The 16,913-nt window shown below is 40.7% G+C and overlaps 2 protein-coding genes across 2 annotated transcripts; both read right to left on the reverse strand.

The window, feature by feature from the left end:
- Positions 1 to 6,172: 6,172 nt before the first annotated feature.
- On the reverse strand, positions 6,173 to 7,515 carry LOC137787795 (glutathione-specific gamma-glutamylcyclotransferase 1-like). The gene is made up of 3 exons (XM_068580532.1): positions 7,345 to 7,515; positions 7,159 to 7,194; positions 6,173 to 6,601 (listed from the first exon to the last, which is right to left on the reverse strand). Exons 1-3 carry the CDS (start codon positions 7,513 to 7,515, stop codon positions 6,173 to 6,175), a joined length of 636 nt encoding a protein of 211 aa, XP_068436633.1.
- Positions 7,516 to 8,705: 1,190 nt separating this feature from the next.
- On the reverse strand, positions 8,706 to 15,348 carry LOC137787694 (delta-like protein 4). Its single transcript, XM_068580382.1, has 11 exons — positions 14,970 to 15,348; positions 14,616 to 14,867; positions 14,012 to 14,069; positions 13,282 to 13,545; positions 12,476 to 12,536; positions 11,947 to 12,077; positions 11,669 to 11,838; positions 11,190 to 11,409; positions 10,338 to 11,079; positions 10,097 to 10,205; positions 8,706 to 9,989 (listed from the first exon to the last, which is right to left on the reverse strand). The coding sequence occupies exons 1-11, from the start codon at positions 15,021 to 15,023 to the stop codon at positions 9,984 to 9,986; spliced, it is 2,067 nt and encodes a 688-aa protein (XP_068436483.1). The 5' UTR covers positions 15,024 to 15,348; the 3' UTR covers positions 8,706 to 9,983.
- Positions 15,349 to 16,913: the final 1,565 nt, after the last annotated feature.

The raw sequence follows: 16,913 nt of genomic DNA on the forward strand, positions 1-16,913 counted from the left end.
GCCTCAATGTAAAACTATGTTTTCACCAAACTGAGGAAGCACAGTGTAGATTTCCACTCATGTTTATGTGTCTGTGCATACCTAATAATGTTCACAACATCTCATGATTTAGCTGTACAGCTATCTGTAAACTCTCTCTCTCTTGGCATTGTTTTGAGTACTTTACCTTTTTCTGTGATCACACAGCTGGTGACAGTACAAGTACAAGACCTTATTTTTTTCATCCAAGTCAGACCATCAGAAGTGATTTGTTTTTTTCTGTAACAATCAAAAAAAATAGTTTAAATAAAAGGCTTGCTACATGAAAACATACTTAGCATTACAAAATTAAAAACATTGTCTTTGGAAGCTGTTCAAGTTATGATTATTCCACATACAAATGCAAATTCCCATCAGTTCTTCACCGTCTGAATGTTTGATCCGACGCATTCCAGAGGACTGATAACAATATCACCAGGGGTCTCACCCTTTGGCCTTTGAAGCGTCTGTGTTTTCTTCTTTGGTTTCAATTGGCTCCACATCAATCCACACAGCAGCATATGTTCTTGTAGAGCCCGATTAGAATCAATTTAAACAGGAAACTCTGCCGCAATTGGCTGATTAACATGAGAACACAATCTTTTCAAAGGGATAAAACTTTCCCAACACACACAAAGCATCATTACAACACTTAAGAAAGCATTTGACTCAGACTAAAGAAAGAAGTTTGAAAAGCTAAGTTAATGTTGGTCAACACAAAAACATCTTCATGGTTATGTTGAGGAGATTATTTATTTGTTTATTATTTAGTTAATTTATTGATTACGAATCTGGCTTTTAAGTATGTTAAATAAGTTATTTTATTGTATGAGACTACCTAGATTTTAACACAGAGTTCCAGAGAAAGAGAGTGGGGAGAAGATTAAGGCATTGAGGGTAAAAGTCTCACTCCAAAGAGACTCAAATGGCAGATTGTGTATCAACAACATCATTTGCTCTTGCAATCAGTGCTCAAAGACATGTACAAGCGGACAGAGGCCATACTCAAAATGTTGCAAAGACTATTCCCTCTTAAAGATATCCCAGCATCATCTCTTGTGTGATATTGCAGCACAAAGCCTGTGCGGCTCTCACAATGACTCTGCAGCTGCTTGATTGTGCTCTGCAGTGGTAACACTGTAAAATGCCATTGATATACAACCTGTGTGAGTGTGTGGGAAACAGAGCTGCCTTTCCTGCTCTTTGAGAGAAAACACTCCAGAGAAAAATGGCAGGAAATCTCAAGGGCCTTTTGATTCAGGCTGAGAAAGTGAGTCAGAGTACCTGAGGGCTCACAGTCCACATAATGTCAGGGCCATGTGAGGAGGGAAATGTCAAGCAGGTAAGAAAGACTCACAATGTCATTTGAAAGTCTTTGATTATTACGTTGTGCAGTTTTGGTAGCACATATCACACTTGAACTTCTATGTTGCGCTTGCTTTCCAAATACAGCTTGTTATCGGCCAACAGGGGGGGCTGCAGCCTCGTCCCTCATCTGCATTACTCCCACGATATGCCTTATCCCCTTAAAGCACAGATCTATTCCATTTTGTACACAAGATTACATTGTTTTCCAGTAAAATTAATTAACTTAGGTCAGTGTTGCCTAAATAGTTTTCTGGGCCCTCACACTGACAGCCCACCGCCACCCAATTCATACAGGCCTCGTCTATAAATTGTAAGAACAGTGAATTTTTGTTATTAAATTTACATTACCATTTTACTGCCATTTCTACTTCCTATTATACAATCATGAATGAAACCAGCAATTTAGAAGAGACAAACAACTGTGTTTTATGAGAGTGCTGATGAAAACACGTTAAATACTCTATAAATGAGCCCAAATATGTGCATTGAGGGCAGGTTAATAGGCAACTCATTCTTCAGCTAAACAAACAGAATAGATGCTTGTCTTATTTCACAAACATCAGAACAATACGAACATTCAGGTTTCCTCACGTAGCTACTGCAAATATGTTAAATAAAATGAATTCTGGAAATGTATTTGTCGACTATAGGTGGGTTCCGACTTAGTCTTTAGGAATGATTGTAGGGAATGAGGCATATGGTATTTACAATTTTAAATTAATATTCAATTAATTTACCAATGTTAAAGAAAGAAATGCCTAAACCACACCTCTTAATTTTCCCTCAGGGTTTCTTGAAGGCCCGGTTGTGAAAACAGGCCGGGTGGTTGATCCCTTGGCACTGTAAAACCCCACCTGCTTCACCCAATTGTTGTGCTTTGACAACAAATACAACACAAGATTTATTTGGCTTTACAACGGGAAATAACTATGCTGGTTGCTGCCATGCATGCTGCCAAAGCAAAGCAGGCGTATACTGAATGACACACCCTGCATCTGTGGATGCTCATGCTGAGCCCTCTGCAGAAGCAAAAAAAAGTTTACATACTACCCGAGTTGGACTCAGATGTTTTCTGGCATTCCTGCAAAGTAGACAAAGCAGACAAAGCAGACAAAGCATTTGTGCACACTGCTACTTCTCCCCGTCACTGTAAGCTCAAATGCTTTACAAAAAAAAAAGGTTTAGTCTGGTCTCATACGCAATAAAACTGACCAAAATAAATGGTCACAAAAGCGAGTATTTCCCTGGCGAATGCCCACACTGGCTTAGGTAGCTGCTACTATTTTGGCTATCAGTGTTACGTGCGGGTGTGAACCGCAAAAAGAGGACACAAGAGACTACAAACTAAGCAGGAAGCCTTTAAACACTGTGACGACGAGATAATCTCAGAAAGAAATAATTTGACGTTTAGAAATTTGCGTCTATGCCTCATTGTGATGAGTTAGATGGTACCACTCTTATGAGTGTACTGTAAACACAAAGCTACAGCCAGCTAGCTTAACGGAGCTCAAAAACTAGAAACAAGGATGAACTGTAAGCCTGAAATGAAAACATAATGTCTTGATGGTTAAAGAGTACAAACCTAAAGTAAAAAATAACACACTTGGTGGTTCACAGATGGAGGAAATGTAAAACGTCTAGACAACTATGTGGTTGATTGTTTAGTGCTTATTAGTACATGCTAACATGCTAACACAACTAAAATGGCAAACATGGTGTACAATTTTAGTCTTTTATAAAATACTACTGTGAAGTGCTAATATGGTGTGCTACATGGTATAGTATTCTGTTATTAATAATTTAAGTTAATTTCAAGTTAAAACTGAAGAAAAAAAGTTCACTTACAGATGATCTCACGGAGCCATTTCCCCTCTGGACCTGACACCCCTCGGCCAGGCGCAGGCAGCTGCGGTAGGTTTGAGTGTAAAAGAGATTAAGGAAATTAAATTACGAGCAGCAAAAGTGCCATTCCTCGGGGATAGAGCAGGTTAATGAAGCAGGAGGCAGCTCTCTGGCTTGAGATTTAATTTTGCCGAGCCTGGTTCAGGCCCGAGTCCTGCTCCAAACAGATTGAATTAAATGATCCAGCAGGTCTGAGTCATGTTCTGTTTGAATGAGAAGAAACAGTTTTTACATCAACCGTTGCCGATGATGAATGGATTAAAGAAATGTGTTTATTATAGCGCAATGATGGATGAGACTAAACTGTATTCTTTGTCAAACAACATGTGTAGCAGCTCATGTCCAAACCACAAGCCAGATTCAGTCTTTTGATTTAAGTCAGAAAGCACAAAGGGTAACTTTGAGTGTTTTTGTGTCTGACTACTGGGGACAACTAGTCTTGAATGTGGTCCAGTATTGAGTCAGAATGCTACAACTACTCATCGTCAACTTATGTTGAATAAAAGTAATAAAAGTGGATCCAGGTTAAAAAAAATACTAAAATAACCCCCTTGAGTAAACTATATTCAAGGTATGGATGAACATTAGTTTTTGTTTCTATTTCGTTGATTGACACAGGGTTCAGAGAAAGCATGTGGTTTATTGCCAAATCATTAGCCATTGTTTGTCCCTTTTTAATGGACGGTCTTCCTCTTGTGGTGAAGTGGCCTCCATGACAGCACAGCACTCACTGGCAGGAACCCAAGGAGGGGTGAGGTGACCCTCAGCAGACAGAGCTGACCTGCCAATACAAGAGGGCACGGGCTCTAAAGCGGATGGACTCCATTAGAGCCCCAATCACTTTCTCTTTAACACACTTCCAGGGTGACCTTCAGCCCTGTGCTGACCAAGCCAAGGTCAGAGGTCAAGGTTCAGGCTAGATACACATTAGCATGCAGGTGGGAGCTCCAAAAAGCATCAGTAGAAAAGAGTTTGTTGGGAACATGTGACCACTATTCTGGGTCGTAATAGGCTAAATGCGTATCCTCAGGATGTGACCTCAACCTCCACTTCGCGGTTATTGTGTGTGTTTTGTTCAGAGGATAATGGATGACATCTTTTCCTGGAGAGCAAGTGACCTCAGGAAGGGTAATGGTATTGATTCATGGTTCAAATTGCACAGGGTGCACAGTGCATCCGTGGATATGTATTGTACACTGTTATTTGATGTCAATAGAGTGTGCTGTAATTTTATGTTGTTTCATAGTATATTCAATGCAGATGCTCTAGTCATGTGGACATGTTTTGCTCCTCTCTTTGTGAAAGAGCACCATCTGATTCCCTCTGCACGTCTCCAAAGAGCCCTAACAGTGTGGTAAGGGCTTTTATTGATTGACTTATCTTTATTGTTATAACTCCAAATGAGAAGTGTCCGACTGAGCTGTAAATCAAAATGCTCTAATGCAACATAATTGAGCTTTCATTGCAAGCATGAAAATAAGTGCTTGTTTCAGACTACATTACCACATTGAAAACAGCTTTGCCAATTGTGGCAATTGTCTCCGTACTGTTGGAACTGCTGACAATGACTCATATAAGTTTGGACTCTGACTATAATCGCTGTGACTTTGTATTACATTGTGTTGTACCAATTTGTGTAGGTGAAGAGGATTAGCTTTGGTATGGCATTATAGGGATGGGATGAAAACAAATCAAAATAAAAGAATGGAACATCATGCTAGCAGTTTTGTTGAATCAGAAACTGTTTTTTCTAGCAAATATATTGATATTAATGTCATTATCTATTAAATACCTTTTACTGGTAAAGGAAGCAACAAATAAATGAGAGAGAAAAAATACTATGTTGGGTTTGGACCAGGAGACAAAGTGTACACCAAAAGCATTGAGTCAGATCATTTTGTATGCAGTTTGTGGTCCACGTTGGCACTGCATGTACCACTTCGTCATGTTATCAGAAACCACAGACAAACACGTGTGTTGTTGACTCATCGCACAACGTCAGTCCAGTTCGAAACGCTGTGTCTCAGACGACACAAGGAACATAGTGTGATTTGTTCTGAACTGGAAAAGGGCAACCACTAGACACGGTGCTTTAGTTATGCAATGACAGTTATGTATGTACGTTCTTCCCAGAAAAAAATCCGTACATCTCTTTCTTAATTAGATGTTAAGAGTACTTTTTTTTTTAAACAAAGTCTGGCATGTGCACATGTTATTGCAACGTGATCAAAGTCCTGACAGAGAAAGAAACCCTATCTGCACACCTCCTCCTAGCTCAGCCCCTATACGCCTATACTGCCTACACTATACGAGCTGGCAGTCTTCCATGGTCTGTGGTTCATTCTATAGATAGCTGTTTGCACTCTTATTACACAGATCTTTGACAACGCCAGCATATTACTCAGGGCAAGTGGTGCATGATTTAGGCTTTATTTCTGGGATTACCATTAGATCAAATACAAATATTCCAAATGTTGTACATTTGTTGTATCTGAGAACTTTGGGATTGCTTGGCTTTACAACAAGAGTTTTAAAAGATGAGGAAAAAGCATTTGACTGTAAACATTAATATAGAGCAGACGTGATCAGACGTACACTTTGTGGGCTCAGTATGAACCACAGACAAATAAACACCAATTGCTCAGTATTTTTTATTAAAAAAGTATGATTGTAAACAGTATAAAATGACTTCAACCAAAGAAAAACTTGAAGTCAGAAGGCCAAAAGGTCATAACTGTGAGGTTTTGTTACAACCTAAAAGCTAAGCCACAGAAATTGTCACCACTGCTTAATTTTCCTTGAAAGCAAATCATAACAAACTAGTTTCCCTTTCACCCAGTAATTAAAAGATTAACAATTGTCTGATGAAAGACCATAGAGTGCCTCATGTAGTCGTTATTGTAGCGCCAAGCAGAGACTTTTGTTCAGTAGGTTCGATCCCTCCGGACTCTTGGAAAATATTCAGAACTGCCGCCTCAATAGAAAAGAGATGCTCGTCCTCTACCTCGGGACAGTAGAGCCTCATGAACTCTGCCAGGCGGACCAGGTATTCAATATTGTGCCCCGAGTTTCCTCTACAGGTGGCAATCTGGGCGGCGATCTCCTTGACCGAGGCCGGGCCGAGGAAGATGGGGTTGTCAGAAGTAGCAATGTAGACGACGGCCAGCAGAGCACCCTGTCCCTGCTCCTTAGGGATGAACTCCACCGTCTCTGTGACGTAACCCCCCATCACAACCTCTCTCATGTTTAAGTACTGAAGGGACTCTTCAATCTGGGAGTCGGTCACCTCGTAGGCCACGCCCCATGTGCAAGACTGTGAAAACAGGAGCAATGTTAATGGTTAACAAATACAGTATTTAATGGTTATGTATGTAAAACATATACAAGTTAATTAATTAGTTATTAGTTGACGGCTGAAAATGTGCCTTTTACGATTGATATAGAGGTTTCATGACACAACTTTATAGAATGAATCACTGCCATAGTACTGATGTGAATGAACTGAAAAAGTTATGGGTTTAATCATATTTCCACAGCAGCGCTGGATAGCTAATGGTTATATTTATCAATATAAATATCATATATTGTGGATCCTTAGCTGCTGTAAATGTGTGTGTGTGTGTGTGTGTGTGTGTGTGTATATATATATATATATATATATATATATATATATATATATATATATATATATATATATATATATATATATATATATACACACACATATACATATACACATATACATATATATATATATATATATATATATATATATATATATATATATATATATATATATATATATACATACTGCATGCTGTATACAGAATTAAAATAGACTGTAGGATTTTCCAAATGAAGGGCACTTACCTCCTGATCCTCCACTAGTGTGGCCACTCTAGCTGGCTGTGGAGAGCAAGAACACAGGCAGTGAATAAAAAAGAAAACATGAAAAAAAAATTGATAAATGAACGACTAAAATCATCAGAAAATATTTGAATCAATTGGAGAGTAAAACAATATAATTGCAAGTTAATGTGGCAACAAAAATCTCACCTTTTCCTTGTTCCCTCTATAAAAAGTATCTCCATGCCAGAAGAGCCTCTTGTATCCTTTGATGAAGCCAACTGTGCTCCTCTTGTATGCAAAATTAGGTTTCCACACTAAGGAGCCATATCCAAATATCCACAGGTTGCTCTTCTCTTTCAAAATGTCCAGAGGTTTCATTGTAATATCTCGGTTGCGTTTGAAACACTTCTGTCAACAAGTAGCTGCCCTCCTCAAGTTCCTCTCTTGTTTCTATCGTGCGATACATGCCAAAGACATCTGAGAGTCGCTATTATAAAGTGCTGAATGCGGATTATCTTAACTCTTAGTGCATATAGTGTTTTATAGAAAGCGTCGAGTCTACTATTATTATTATGCCATTATCGAACACCGTTTGGACAGACTGTGCGGCTCTCTTGATGAGCTACAAACACGTGGATTTGTTGTTCAGAGCGCGTCAGCGTGTGGCGGTTTCGACCAATTAAATCGCCGGAGGGGCGGGTTTAGCTAACGGGTAAACCAATCAGGCATGACGTTACTTTTAGACCTCATCGCTTACCAATGAATGTGGGGAAACCCGTCTTCAGACATTACCGACTGCAGCACGAACAGTAAATGTGAAGGGAAAAAAAACAGTTTCTCGTTTGAACAGAGGAATTCAAATCTGTTCACACTACATTGCTCATTACAAAACATTAAGTGTCAAGCAGAAATAGTCCAGTGGGTAATCACATTACCTATAAATAGCTGGGATTGTTAAAATGTGCTCTCTTAAGCTCATTATGTGTCTCTGCTCAGGTCTGTCTAGCACACGACTGAGCCAGCACAGGCTGAACACTGGATGACTGCTTGAGATCATCCGTCCTCTGCCTGTCACTTGCTGTGCAGGCTATTAGATGAGTTAAGTTGTGAAAGAAACTTATTTCTTGGAACTTCACATAAAGCCTACTGCCCCCAAGTGGTAGTAACAGACATTGCTCCACTCTTGAGACTTAAACACAATGTTGTAATATTAGCTGCAGGAGTTCAGGTGCTTAAAATGCAAGTTCAAAGTGACTCATTGGCTGGGTTGTTGTGGTCGTCGGCCTCTTGGGGGCTTGGCAGCGACTGGGTTGAGGGGCCTCCGTTTGCTGTGCTCATAGTGAAAGAGCATATGCATACGTCCTCATTGACACATGGGCAAGCATATGTCGAGTTTGATTGAGTTGCTCTCATCTCTGCCCATCCTCTACCTCTCTCAGCCATAAGAGATATCTTATCACCAACAAAAGATCATATCTAGTCTGCTTTGTTTCTCAGCGATGTTCAAAAAGAAGCAGTTGCGTACTAGAAAGACCACAGACTCTTTATTTTCATTTACAGATGTTTCTTTTTGAATATATATCTTTTTGCTTGGGTAGCCTTTTTCCTGTCCACACAATGATTTTACAACACACTACAGACATCATGGACAGTCATTAGAAATGCTACATGGCCAAAATATGACTATCTACAAACAATGAAGGCACCTCGATGGCAGCTGACTAAAGTTTCAAGATGATTTCAACATTTAAATTAAGATCTCTATTGGACCACATGTATACACTCGACCACCGAAGACCAATAAAAACAAACGGTGTACCAGATATGTGTTCATTGTTTCTTTTTATAACAAAAAAATAATACAAATAAAACACGACACATTAAAAATAAATTCACCTTTTTTTCTGGGCATCAATTTAAAAACAGATGTACAATCCATACTTCTAATCTCAACATATAAATATACAGTATATACAAAATAATCTTATAAAACACAGGAGAAAGATCAGTGCTTCATATGCTTAAATTACTAATGAAATACTAATCTTACCCAACAACATTAATGATTTAGTAATTTCCTTTGAAGGCGTCCTTGGTACGATAGTTTCTTCATGTATTTCTTTGCATAACGAGGCCAAACAAGACCGAATCATGAGTTTCCCTGCATGGCGCTATAGGATATTGCATCTTTTGATCTCATATATTCATATTGCTGTGCAAAGGACTCAAGATAAGGCGGGGCACAAAGTTTTAAACATATATAAGGCTTTGTGATCTAGGCTGTATACATTCGTCATACAAAAATGAATTTACAATTTTGATAACCCTATAGCCTTAAAAAAAAAAAAAAGAACCGTTTTCAGTGGTTTTTGTCCTTTCTGATTAAGCTCAATGCAGATTTTTTTTTGTTTGCATAGCGCATTGCAGGCCACAAAAGTATAGACAAGGACTGCTCCTTCCACAGGCTTGTTGGCAGCAAGTGGATTTGTTGATTGCTGATTACTGCAATAAGGTGGAGAGAAGAACATCCCGATAGTCCTTGAATCAACACGCAGGCAGAAACATCTGGGCATGTTGCCCTTGGATGAACATGGACTTGAGCAGGTGCGGGTCAAAAATGTCAAAGGCGCATCCACAAGTCAGATTTGCTGATTATTTGTAGTCTTTGCAGTCTTTACATTCTCACCGAGATTATAGCTTCTTTCGAGTTCGAGGAGCACACCGGCTCCATCCAGTTATCAAGTTTTCAAAGCAGCAACTTGCATTTAAATAAATCCCAGTTTCTCCACACTTGTAAACAGTCCACAAGAAATCCAATGTTGACAGTGAATAATAGTTTCCATTCATTATACCTGAAAAAGAAAGATTGAAAAAGCTTGATGACTAAAATGTGGTTTAGTTAATACAGAAGATCATGCTCTGACAAGAAGAAAATAGATTGATTATGAAAAAGACTTACCTCGGTTGCAATGATGCAGTCGTTTTTCTCCTCGGCTAATACAAAGACGGACTGGTACATCGAGTCACTAGAAGAACATATTGTTGATATTCTACACTCTGGCCTTTCTCTGTGGAGTGAAGATACATCCTGTTAGTTACTGAGCACAAAAACAAAACGTCTCACATCATTTCAGAGAACTTATCCTCACATTATTGTATTCAAATATTTTTCGTAACACGAGAATATTCAAATAACTTACCTATACATTCGACTCAAATGTTTTTTTTCTTCTATTGTCTTTTCACAGTTTTCATCTTTGTCCAAAAGGGACAGTTCATCCTTGTACCCGGTGGAAGTTTTATAGTCCAGGTGGTAGTGGTTGATGTATTTGTGATCAGGCTTTTCCCTGGGACAGTCCACATCCAAATCCACCTTTTTATTGGTGTTCTTGAGCTCCAGAGTAGAGATGAGATTCTCTTTCTGAAAGTCCACCTTGGAGAGGTTGTTCATGGTCTCTGAGTCCAGCTCCTTGCTTCTCTGCTTCTTGACGAGGCGTATTAATACCACGGCCATGCAGAGAAGCACCAGAACAGCCACCAGGCCGACGCCCAAGCAGATGGCCGCCAAACTCAACTTGTCCTCGGACTCCCAGCCAATTTTTGGGCTGGGGGTGTTGGGAAGAGGCACGGCACTGGACTGGCACTGGGGCCCGCTGTAACGGCCGGGGCAGATGCAGGTCGGCTGGCCTTTGGCGCCAATGGTGCAGGTCCCACCGTTCAGGCAGGGATGGGAGACGCAGCGGTTTCTTGGCTTTTCGCAGTGGCGGCCTGTGTACCCTGGGGGGCAGGTGCAGGTGTAGTCGTTGATGCGGTCGATGCAGGTGGAGCCGTTCGCACAGGGGCTCCTGGCACACTCGTTGATGTTGATCTCACAGCGCAGACCTGTGAAGCCCGAGCGGCAGCTGCACAATCGGAGGTTACCGTGGATCACGCAATGTCCACCTATGCAAAACAAAAGAAGATCATAGAAGCGTCCCTCATTTTCAGATTATTTCTAACACAAATATACTTAAAAGAAGAATTATTGTCATGTAGAGAGAATGATATATTACCATTGGTGCATTGAAGTGAGGTACATTTATCCACTTTCCTCTCACAGTTAAGTCCAGTGTAACCTGCTGGACACTCGCATATGTAAGAGTTTCCATTATCCCGCTCTCTGCATTTGCCAACATGAAAGCAGGGTGTATCTGCGCAGGTCAGCATCCTGTGTTCACAGTGTGTCCCTTCAAAGCCCTGTGGACACGCACACCTATAGCCGTTCTTAGAGTCCTGCAGAGGAGAAAGACATAAAGTTTATCAAAAAGCTCCCTGTCAGATGTTTTCTTTATCACATCCTGTTCACGACTGCCCCGGCGAACCCCATTATCCTTAGTTTGAGTTCTATTTACAGTACACACTCTGTGAACTGGGTCATCTACTGACTTGACAATCGATAGCATCCTCCTGGACTAGCAGATAGAGTGAGGCAAAAACAAAAACAGGAAAGCCTGTGTTGTGGGAAAGGAGGGAGAGAGACTTCCGGACTCACCAGGCAGTGGCCTCCATTGCGACAGGGCTGGCTGTCACACTCCCTGACCTCCAAGTCACAGTTAACCCCGTTGAAGCCAGGCATGCAGGCGCAGGTGTAGCTGCCCTGGCCTGTGTTCATACACGTGGCCCCGTTGGCACAGGGTTTGTGATGGGTGCAGTAGTTCAGATCTGCAAAACCAAATGGGTGAAAACGTTACTAATAGAGCCAAAACAGAAGGCACCGCATTTCGAAGCAGCAGCCTTATATTTACAGATTACAAAGAGGTGGTTACACACCTTGGTCACAGAAGATGCCTCCCCAGCCCTCCTTGCAGGTGCACTGCCACGGCTCTCTACAGGTACCATGTTTACAGGATGGATGGAGTTTACACACATCACAAAAGAGTCCCTGCCAGCCCTCCCTGCATCTGTACACATACACACACACACACGACAACATGAGTGTTGGCTCACACACATTAACACTCAGGCTCTGCCCGGTAGGCCTCTCTCGAGCGCAGTCATGACCAAGAGAACACCTAATGAAAGAAATACATTATTTGCACACTATAATCGTTTCATCCTCTATATGTCATAATCCTGGAGATAATCCGAGAGATGATTTAAAACAGAAATACAAATAAATACATCCTCAGAGGGAAAAACAATGTTACACTTTAGTTAATGAGGAACAAATAGAGTATTTAATGGTTGATCTGCTTATAATAAAGCTATTAATTCTGCAGTCTGTAAATGATTGTTATTGTGTTTGAGCAGCTCATGGATCCTTAATTTAATTATGAATATCCATAAGAGAAGCACTCACTTGCACTCTCCAGGTAGTGTGCAGTTTCCATTCCTTTCGTTGCACCCTTCGAGACAGATTGCTGAAATAAAACAGGGATGTTTAGGTTTCTATTTGGACAATTACAACAGGCTTCCAACAAGACTTTTAAAGACTTGTTTTCTCCGCACCATAAAACCTGCCACCTGAACATCTCATTGAAAATGATTCGCTGTGCTGCATGTGTGACGTCGAGATTGCGCACGGTTGTGTGGTGTTAAACGGCTGTTTAGTGCGCAGCAGATGCTTGTTCTCAAAAAAGCAAGACAGCTGTCTCATTGTTATCGGTGGGCAGCTCGAGTCCCGTTTGCAGCTGCTGCCCTACACCGCTTTAACAATAGAAGCCGCAATTTAGTGGCGCGTGGCGGGCGATAATGCCGCGATTAACCCCGGCGCGCGCTGCTGGGCGACCACCGCCCGGGATTAAACCGCACGCGCCCACAGAGAAAGTGTGTCGTCAAATTTCACCCTAACAGTCCCTCCCTCCAGAACACACACCTGTGATGAATTAACAGGTTAATTAGACATTAACGCTCTGAGCGTTACGGAGGGCTATTCTGAAATGTCCAATAGGCGTGCGTCACGTTTGAGGACAATTTAACGGAAGAATACAACAACAGCTTCCCACCATTGTTTCCTAAATTACACAATGTCTTTCTTCATATGGCGTTCTGTAAACATGTGGCTTATCGTTACTCCCTTCGGAGCAATGGCGCCTGAAAATATGCATTGTGACTTTTTTTTATCGCATACAAAGGTGTCCACATGGTGTCTTTACTCGTGCTTACGTTCTTGGCAGTATTCTCCCTTCCATCCCGGTAGACAGGCTATTTGCCCGTCAGGCTTGCAGGTGTAGTGGCCAAAACGGTCGTCCCTTGGAGTGCATATTTTGGAACAAGTGTCCCCGTAGTAATGTTCATTGCAGATGAACCGGTATGAGTACCTTAGCGCCGTCTGCGTCCCCACCGGCACACTCTGGGACCACTCATGCCCTATTCCCAACTGTCTTTGGATGGCAAAAGAACTAATCAAGAATTCAGGGTTGGTGGTATCTGAGGAAAAGAACAGACACATAATGATAAATGTCAAGCAGAAACATTCACAGTTATTACTTTAGTGATTAATGTAACAATACACAATCTGTAAATGTCCCCTTCCTCTACTATTATTCCCTCTTTATGAAGGACCTAACAAAAAAGGTGTAAAATCCAGGAAAAGGCTGTCATGGGCTTTTTTGGCACGGCTTCATATTCTCACTGAAGCCTGTACACTTTCCCATGCATGCCGAAAATAAAACAAGGGAAGTGCAATTGTGTTGGAGAGATTTGATTGTCAAGAATTGTCGTGTGACTCAGAAGGCATCCGAGCACACACGCAAGCGTGACGTTGAAAATGCCAGATGCATTTGCCAGAACGTGAAGTGAGGGTTATTGATGAAATATGTATAGTTAAGTCATTAAGGCGACACAAGGCATGTCGCCCTCTAGTGGTGGACACAGGCAGTACTCGTCTCCTCACCTCCAGGTAGGTCCGCTGCAGGAGAATACCAGGCTTCAATAACTAACGAGAAGGCACCCTGTGGGGACAAATGAGGACATAAATCCATCAATTTGATTTACAAATATACAAAATACTTATTTACACACACACACATATATATATATATATATATATATATATATATATATATATATATATATATATATATATATATATATATATATATATATATATATAACCAAAAATATTATGTTTGTTTGTTTTGTTTGCTACTTTGTCTATTTTTTGTTTTGTTCTGTTTATCTCTGTATGTAAAGCGTCTTTGAGTACTTAGAAAAGTGCTATGCAGTATACAATTAAAGTATAAAGTATTACTATTACTATTATTATTATTATCATTACATCGGTACTGTCTTTTACTTCGTTTCTCCTAAATACTGCTGTACGGGTTCAAACATTATGAAATAGTTTTATTTCACTGAAGTTCGTCAGAAAGATCCCAAAAATATTTGATTTTTTTTCCTCATCAAATCATTCATTTGAATCATTTTGAATTTAGTGCGGTTACTTTCAGCACAAGAGTGTTGAAGGCCACGAGGACACGGCGGACAGGTGCTCTTACCGGCCAGGTGAAGTTGAGCGGCAGACGCAGCCTGGCGTCCTGCTGGATGCTGAAGGAGTCGGTGCCCAGAACAGGTGTGGTAACTTTGCCAAATAAACAGTCTCCGGGAGTCACCACCGTCTGGAAGTTCTTCAAGCAAACTCTGAAATAAGTCCTGCAGCCCGTCATGCTGCAACTAAGTCCATTTGCCAGCAAACCTTTTGTATTCTGAAAGTGATGGAGATCTAACTCGAACACGCCTGATCCCAGAACCTAAAAGGATACAAACAGTGAGCACAACACAATACTGCAACGTTCGTTTCTAAAATAAGTATTTTACAATTTACAAAGATACAAAATAAAAAAACAGGCTACCTGAGTAAATAAAGTTACAACTATTGCGAGGACAAAGGTGAACCAAACGGCCATTCTTTAGAGTTTGATGTGCGTATCCTTAAAAAATCAGTTTGTCCTCCAAAAAACCCGCTCCTATTCCAAATGGTGATGGAGAAAACGTAGTGAAGACAAATAAAGTGATTAGAATAAATATAATCCTCCTTCCAAAAGCATGTAGGACAAGATCCAGCTCCACAAGCCGTATCCAGAAGAAGTCGGAAAAAAAAAGTTATCCAGTGCTTGAGGTTAGACAAATATCAATAACGTCAATATCCACAAGTGAGTCTGTCTGCGGTCTTTACGTTGCCCATCCATCGTTCCGGTCAGATGTGGTTTGAGTTTGCTGTGCTGATGCGAGATTTGTGTTGCCGACACTGATGCGAGCATGTGGCGGAGCATCAGCGCACAGTGACTCTCAGTGAGGGGTGTCTGACGTCCCTCCCAGTTTATATACCGCAGTGTGGTGCCATTACTGCCACTGTCGGTCAATAAACACCGCCCCCTCTCCTCTCCACCTTCTTTTTGGCTGACAATAACACCGTCGTTCATTTTCATTTTGGAGGAGTTTCTTTTCACCTCACCTGGTCCAGAAAAACTGCACTTTCCTGCTAAATATATAATATATTGCAAAACAACCGAAGGTAAAATAAATACAAGGTATTTGTCAACCTTGAGCAAGTCAAGAATGTCAGTAGAGAACAGTCAAAGTGAAGGAATATATATATATATATATATATATATATATATATATATATATATATATATATATATATATATATATATATATATATATATATATATATATATATATATAATCGGGTGGTTATGCTGATTTAGAAAGCCTATTTGACCACACACACACACACACACACACACACACACACACACACACACACACACACACACACACACACACACAGTGTTGTGTAAAAAGAGGAGAGAACATAATATTTTTCTGTGTTATAATGCTTGATATAAAAGATGCAACAAGTGCAAGCACCCAGCTGTTCAGGCACTAATAATGCCCTCAATTCAAAGCACATTTGTATAAATTAAAGCTGAGATTGTATCCTAGGATAACACTGTTTGTTGAACTAACGTCCACTAGAGCCATTTGAAAGAAAAAAAAACCTTCCTCTACTTTCATGTGTATGTCGTTGTTCCAAGAGGGAAAATAAAAAATGAACTTAAAACAGTATATAGAGGTTGCTAAGCAAATAAATGAAAATGCCATATGCATTTTTATCACATGAAACTCATGCTGGGCACAGGCATTGTTACCTTTATCACGCCTGCAACAGGCCAACTTGTCTGAGAGGATTTACAGTGAGGGAACAGGATTCAGGAGCTGTTCCCTGGCCATGAAGGTGTCTGCGCAGCTCTCCTGCCGAGATGACTTCATCTCCAACCCCCCACCTTTGACTTATAGGTTTGAAGTTCCACTTTAGGGCAGAGACAATGGACTATTGAGTGTGCAGCAGTGTGAGTAAGAGGCCCGGACATCTCAAAGCTCTGCTGTATTGAAGCATTTGGCGTTCCCACCATTGACTGAATCACACAGATCCTGTGGACGACCAATGCAGCCCTGTACAGTAGTTTAATCCTGACTCCTGTTTTGAACATAAAAAGGACTTTAATGCACTTCTCTATGAGAGATCTCACTGGCTTATATGACTGCATTGGGGATAGAGCCCCATCAATCTCTTTTGTAGAGACAAGTGCATAGTGCAAGGGCTCTCCTGCCCTCCCTTCATACACGTCAAAACATCCATACGTTTTAATATTTGATGAACCATGGGTAAGGTTTCCCAACATTAGCTCAGGTTACAATTCCTTGTAAAGCGTTGGACTGTGCTGAACAAGCAGTGATGCTTGGATTGGATCGTCTTGGTGCAGAATGAGAGAAAACACTGGCTAGAAGCT

Source organism: Clinocottus analis, unplaced genomic scaffold (genome assembly GCF_023055335.1).
Source record: "Clinocottus analis isolate CAN_PGR_092001 unplaced genomic scaffold, fCliAna1.0.p SCAF_17, whole genome shotgun sequence".
Taxonomy (NCBI): domain Eukaryota; kingdom Metazoa; phylum Chordata; class Actinopteri; order Perciformes; family Cottidae; genus Clinocottus; species Clinocottus analis.

Coding starts and splice junctions, on each gene's coding strand:
- LOC137787795 (XM_068580532.1), bottom strand. CDS start 7,515: ATGAAACCTCTGGACATTTTGAAAGAGAAGAGCAACCTGTGGATATTT. Junction 7,195..7,344: donor ATAGAGGGAACAAGGAAAAG/GTGAGATTTTTG, acceptor TGCTCTCCACAG/CCAGCTAGAGTGGCCACACT. Junction 6,602..7,158: donor CACTAGTGGAGGATCAGGAG/GTAAGTGCCCTT, acceptor CTGTTTTCACAG/TCTTGCACATGGGGCGTGGC.
- LOC137787694 (XM_068580382.1), bottom strand. CDS start 15,023: ATGGCCGTTTGGTTCACCTTTGTCCTCGCAATAGTTGTAACTTTATTT. Junction 14,868..14,969: donor TTGTAACTTTATTTACTCAG/GTAGCCTGTTTT, acceptor GTATCCTTTTAG/GTTCTGGGATCAGGCGTGTT. Junction 11,080..11,189: donor CTCACTTCAATGCACCAATG/GTAATATATCAT, acceptor TGTTTTGCATAG/GTGGACATTGCGTGATCCAC.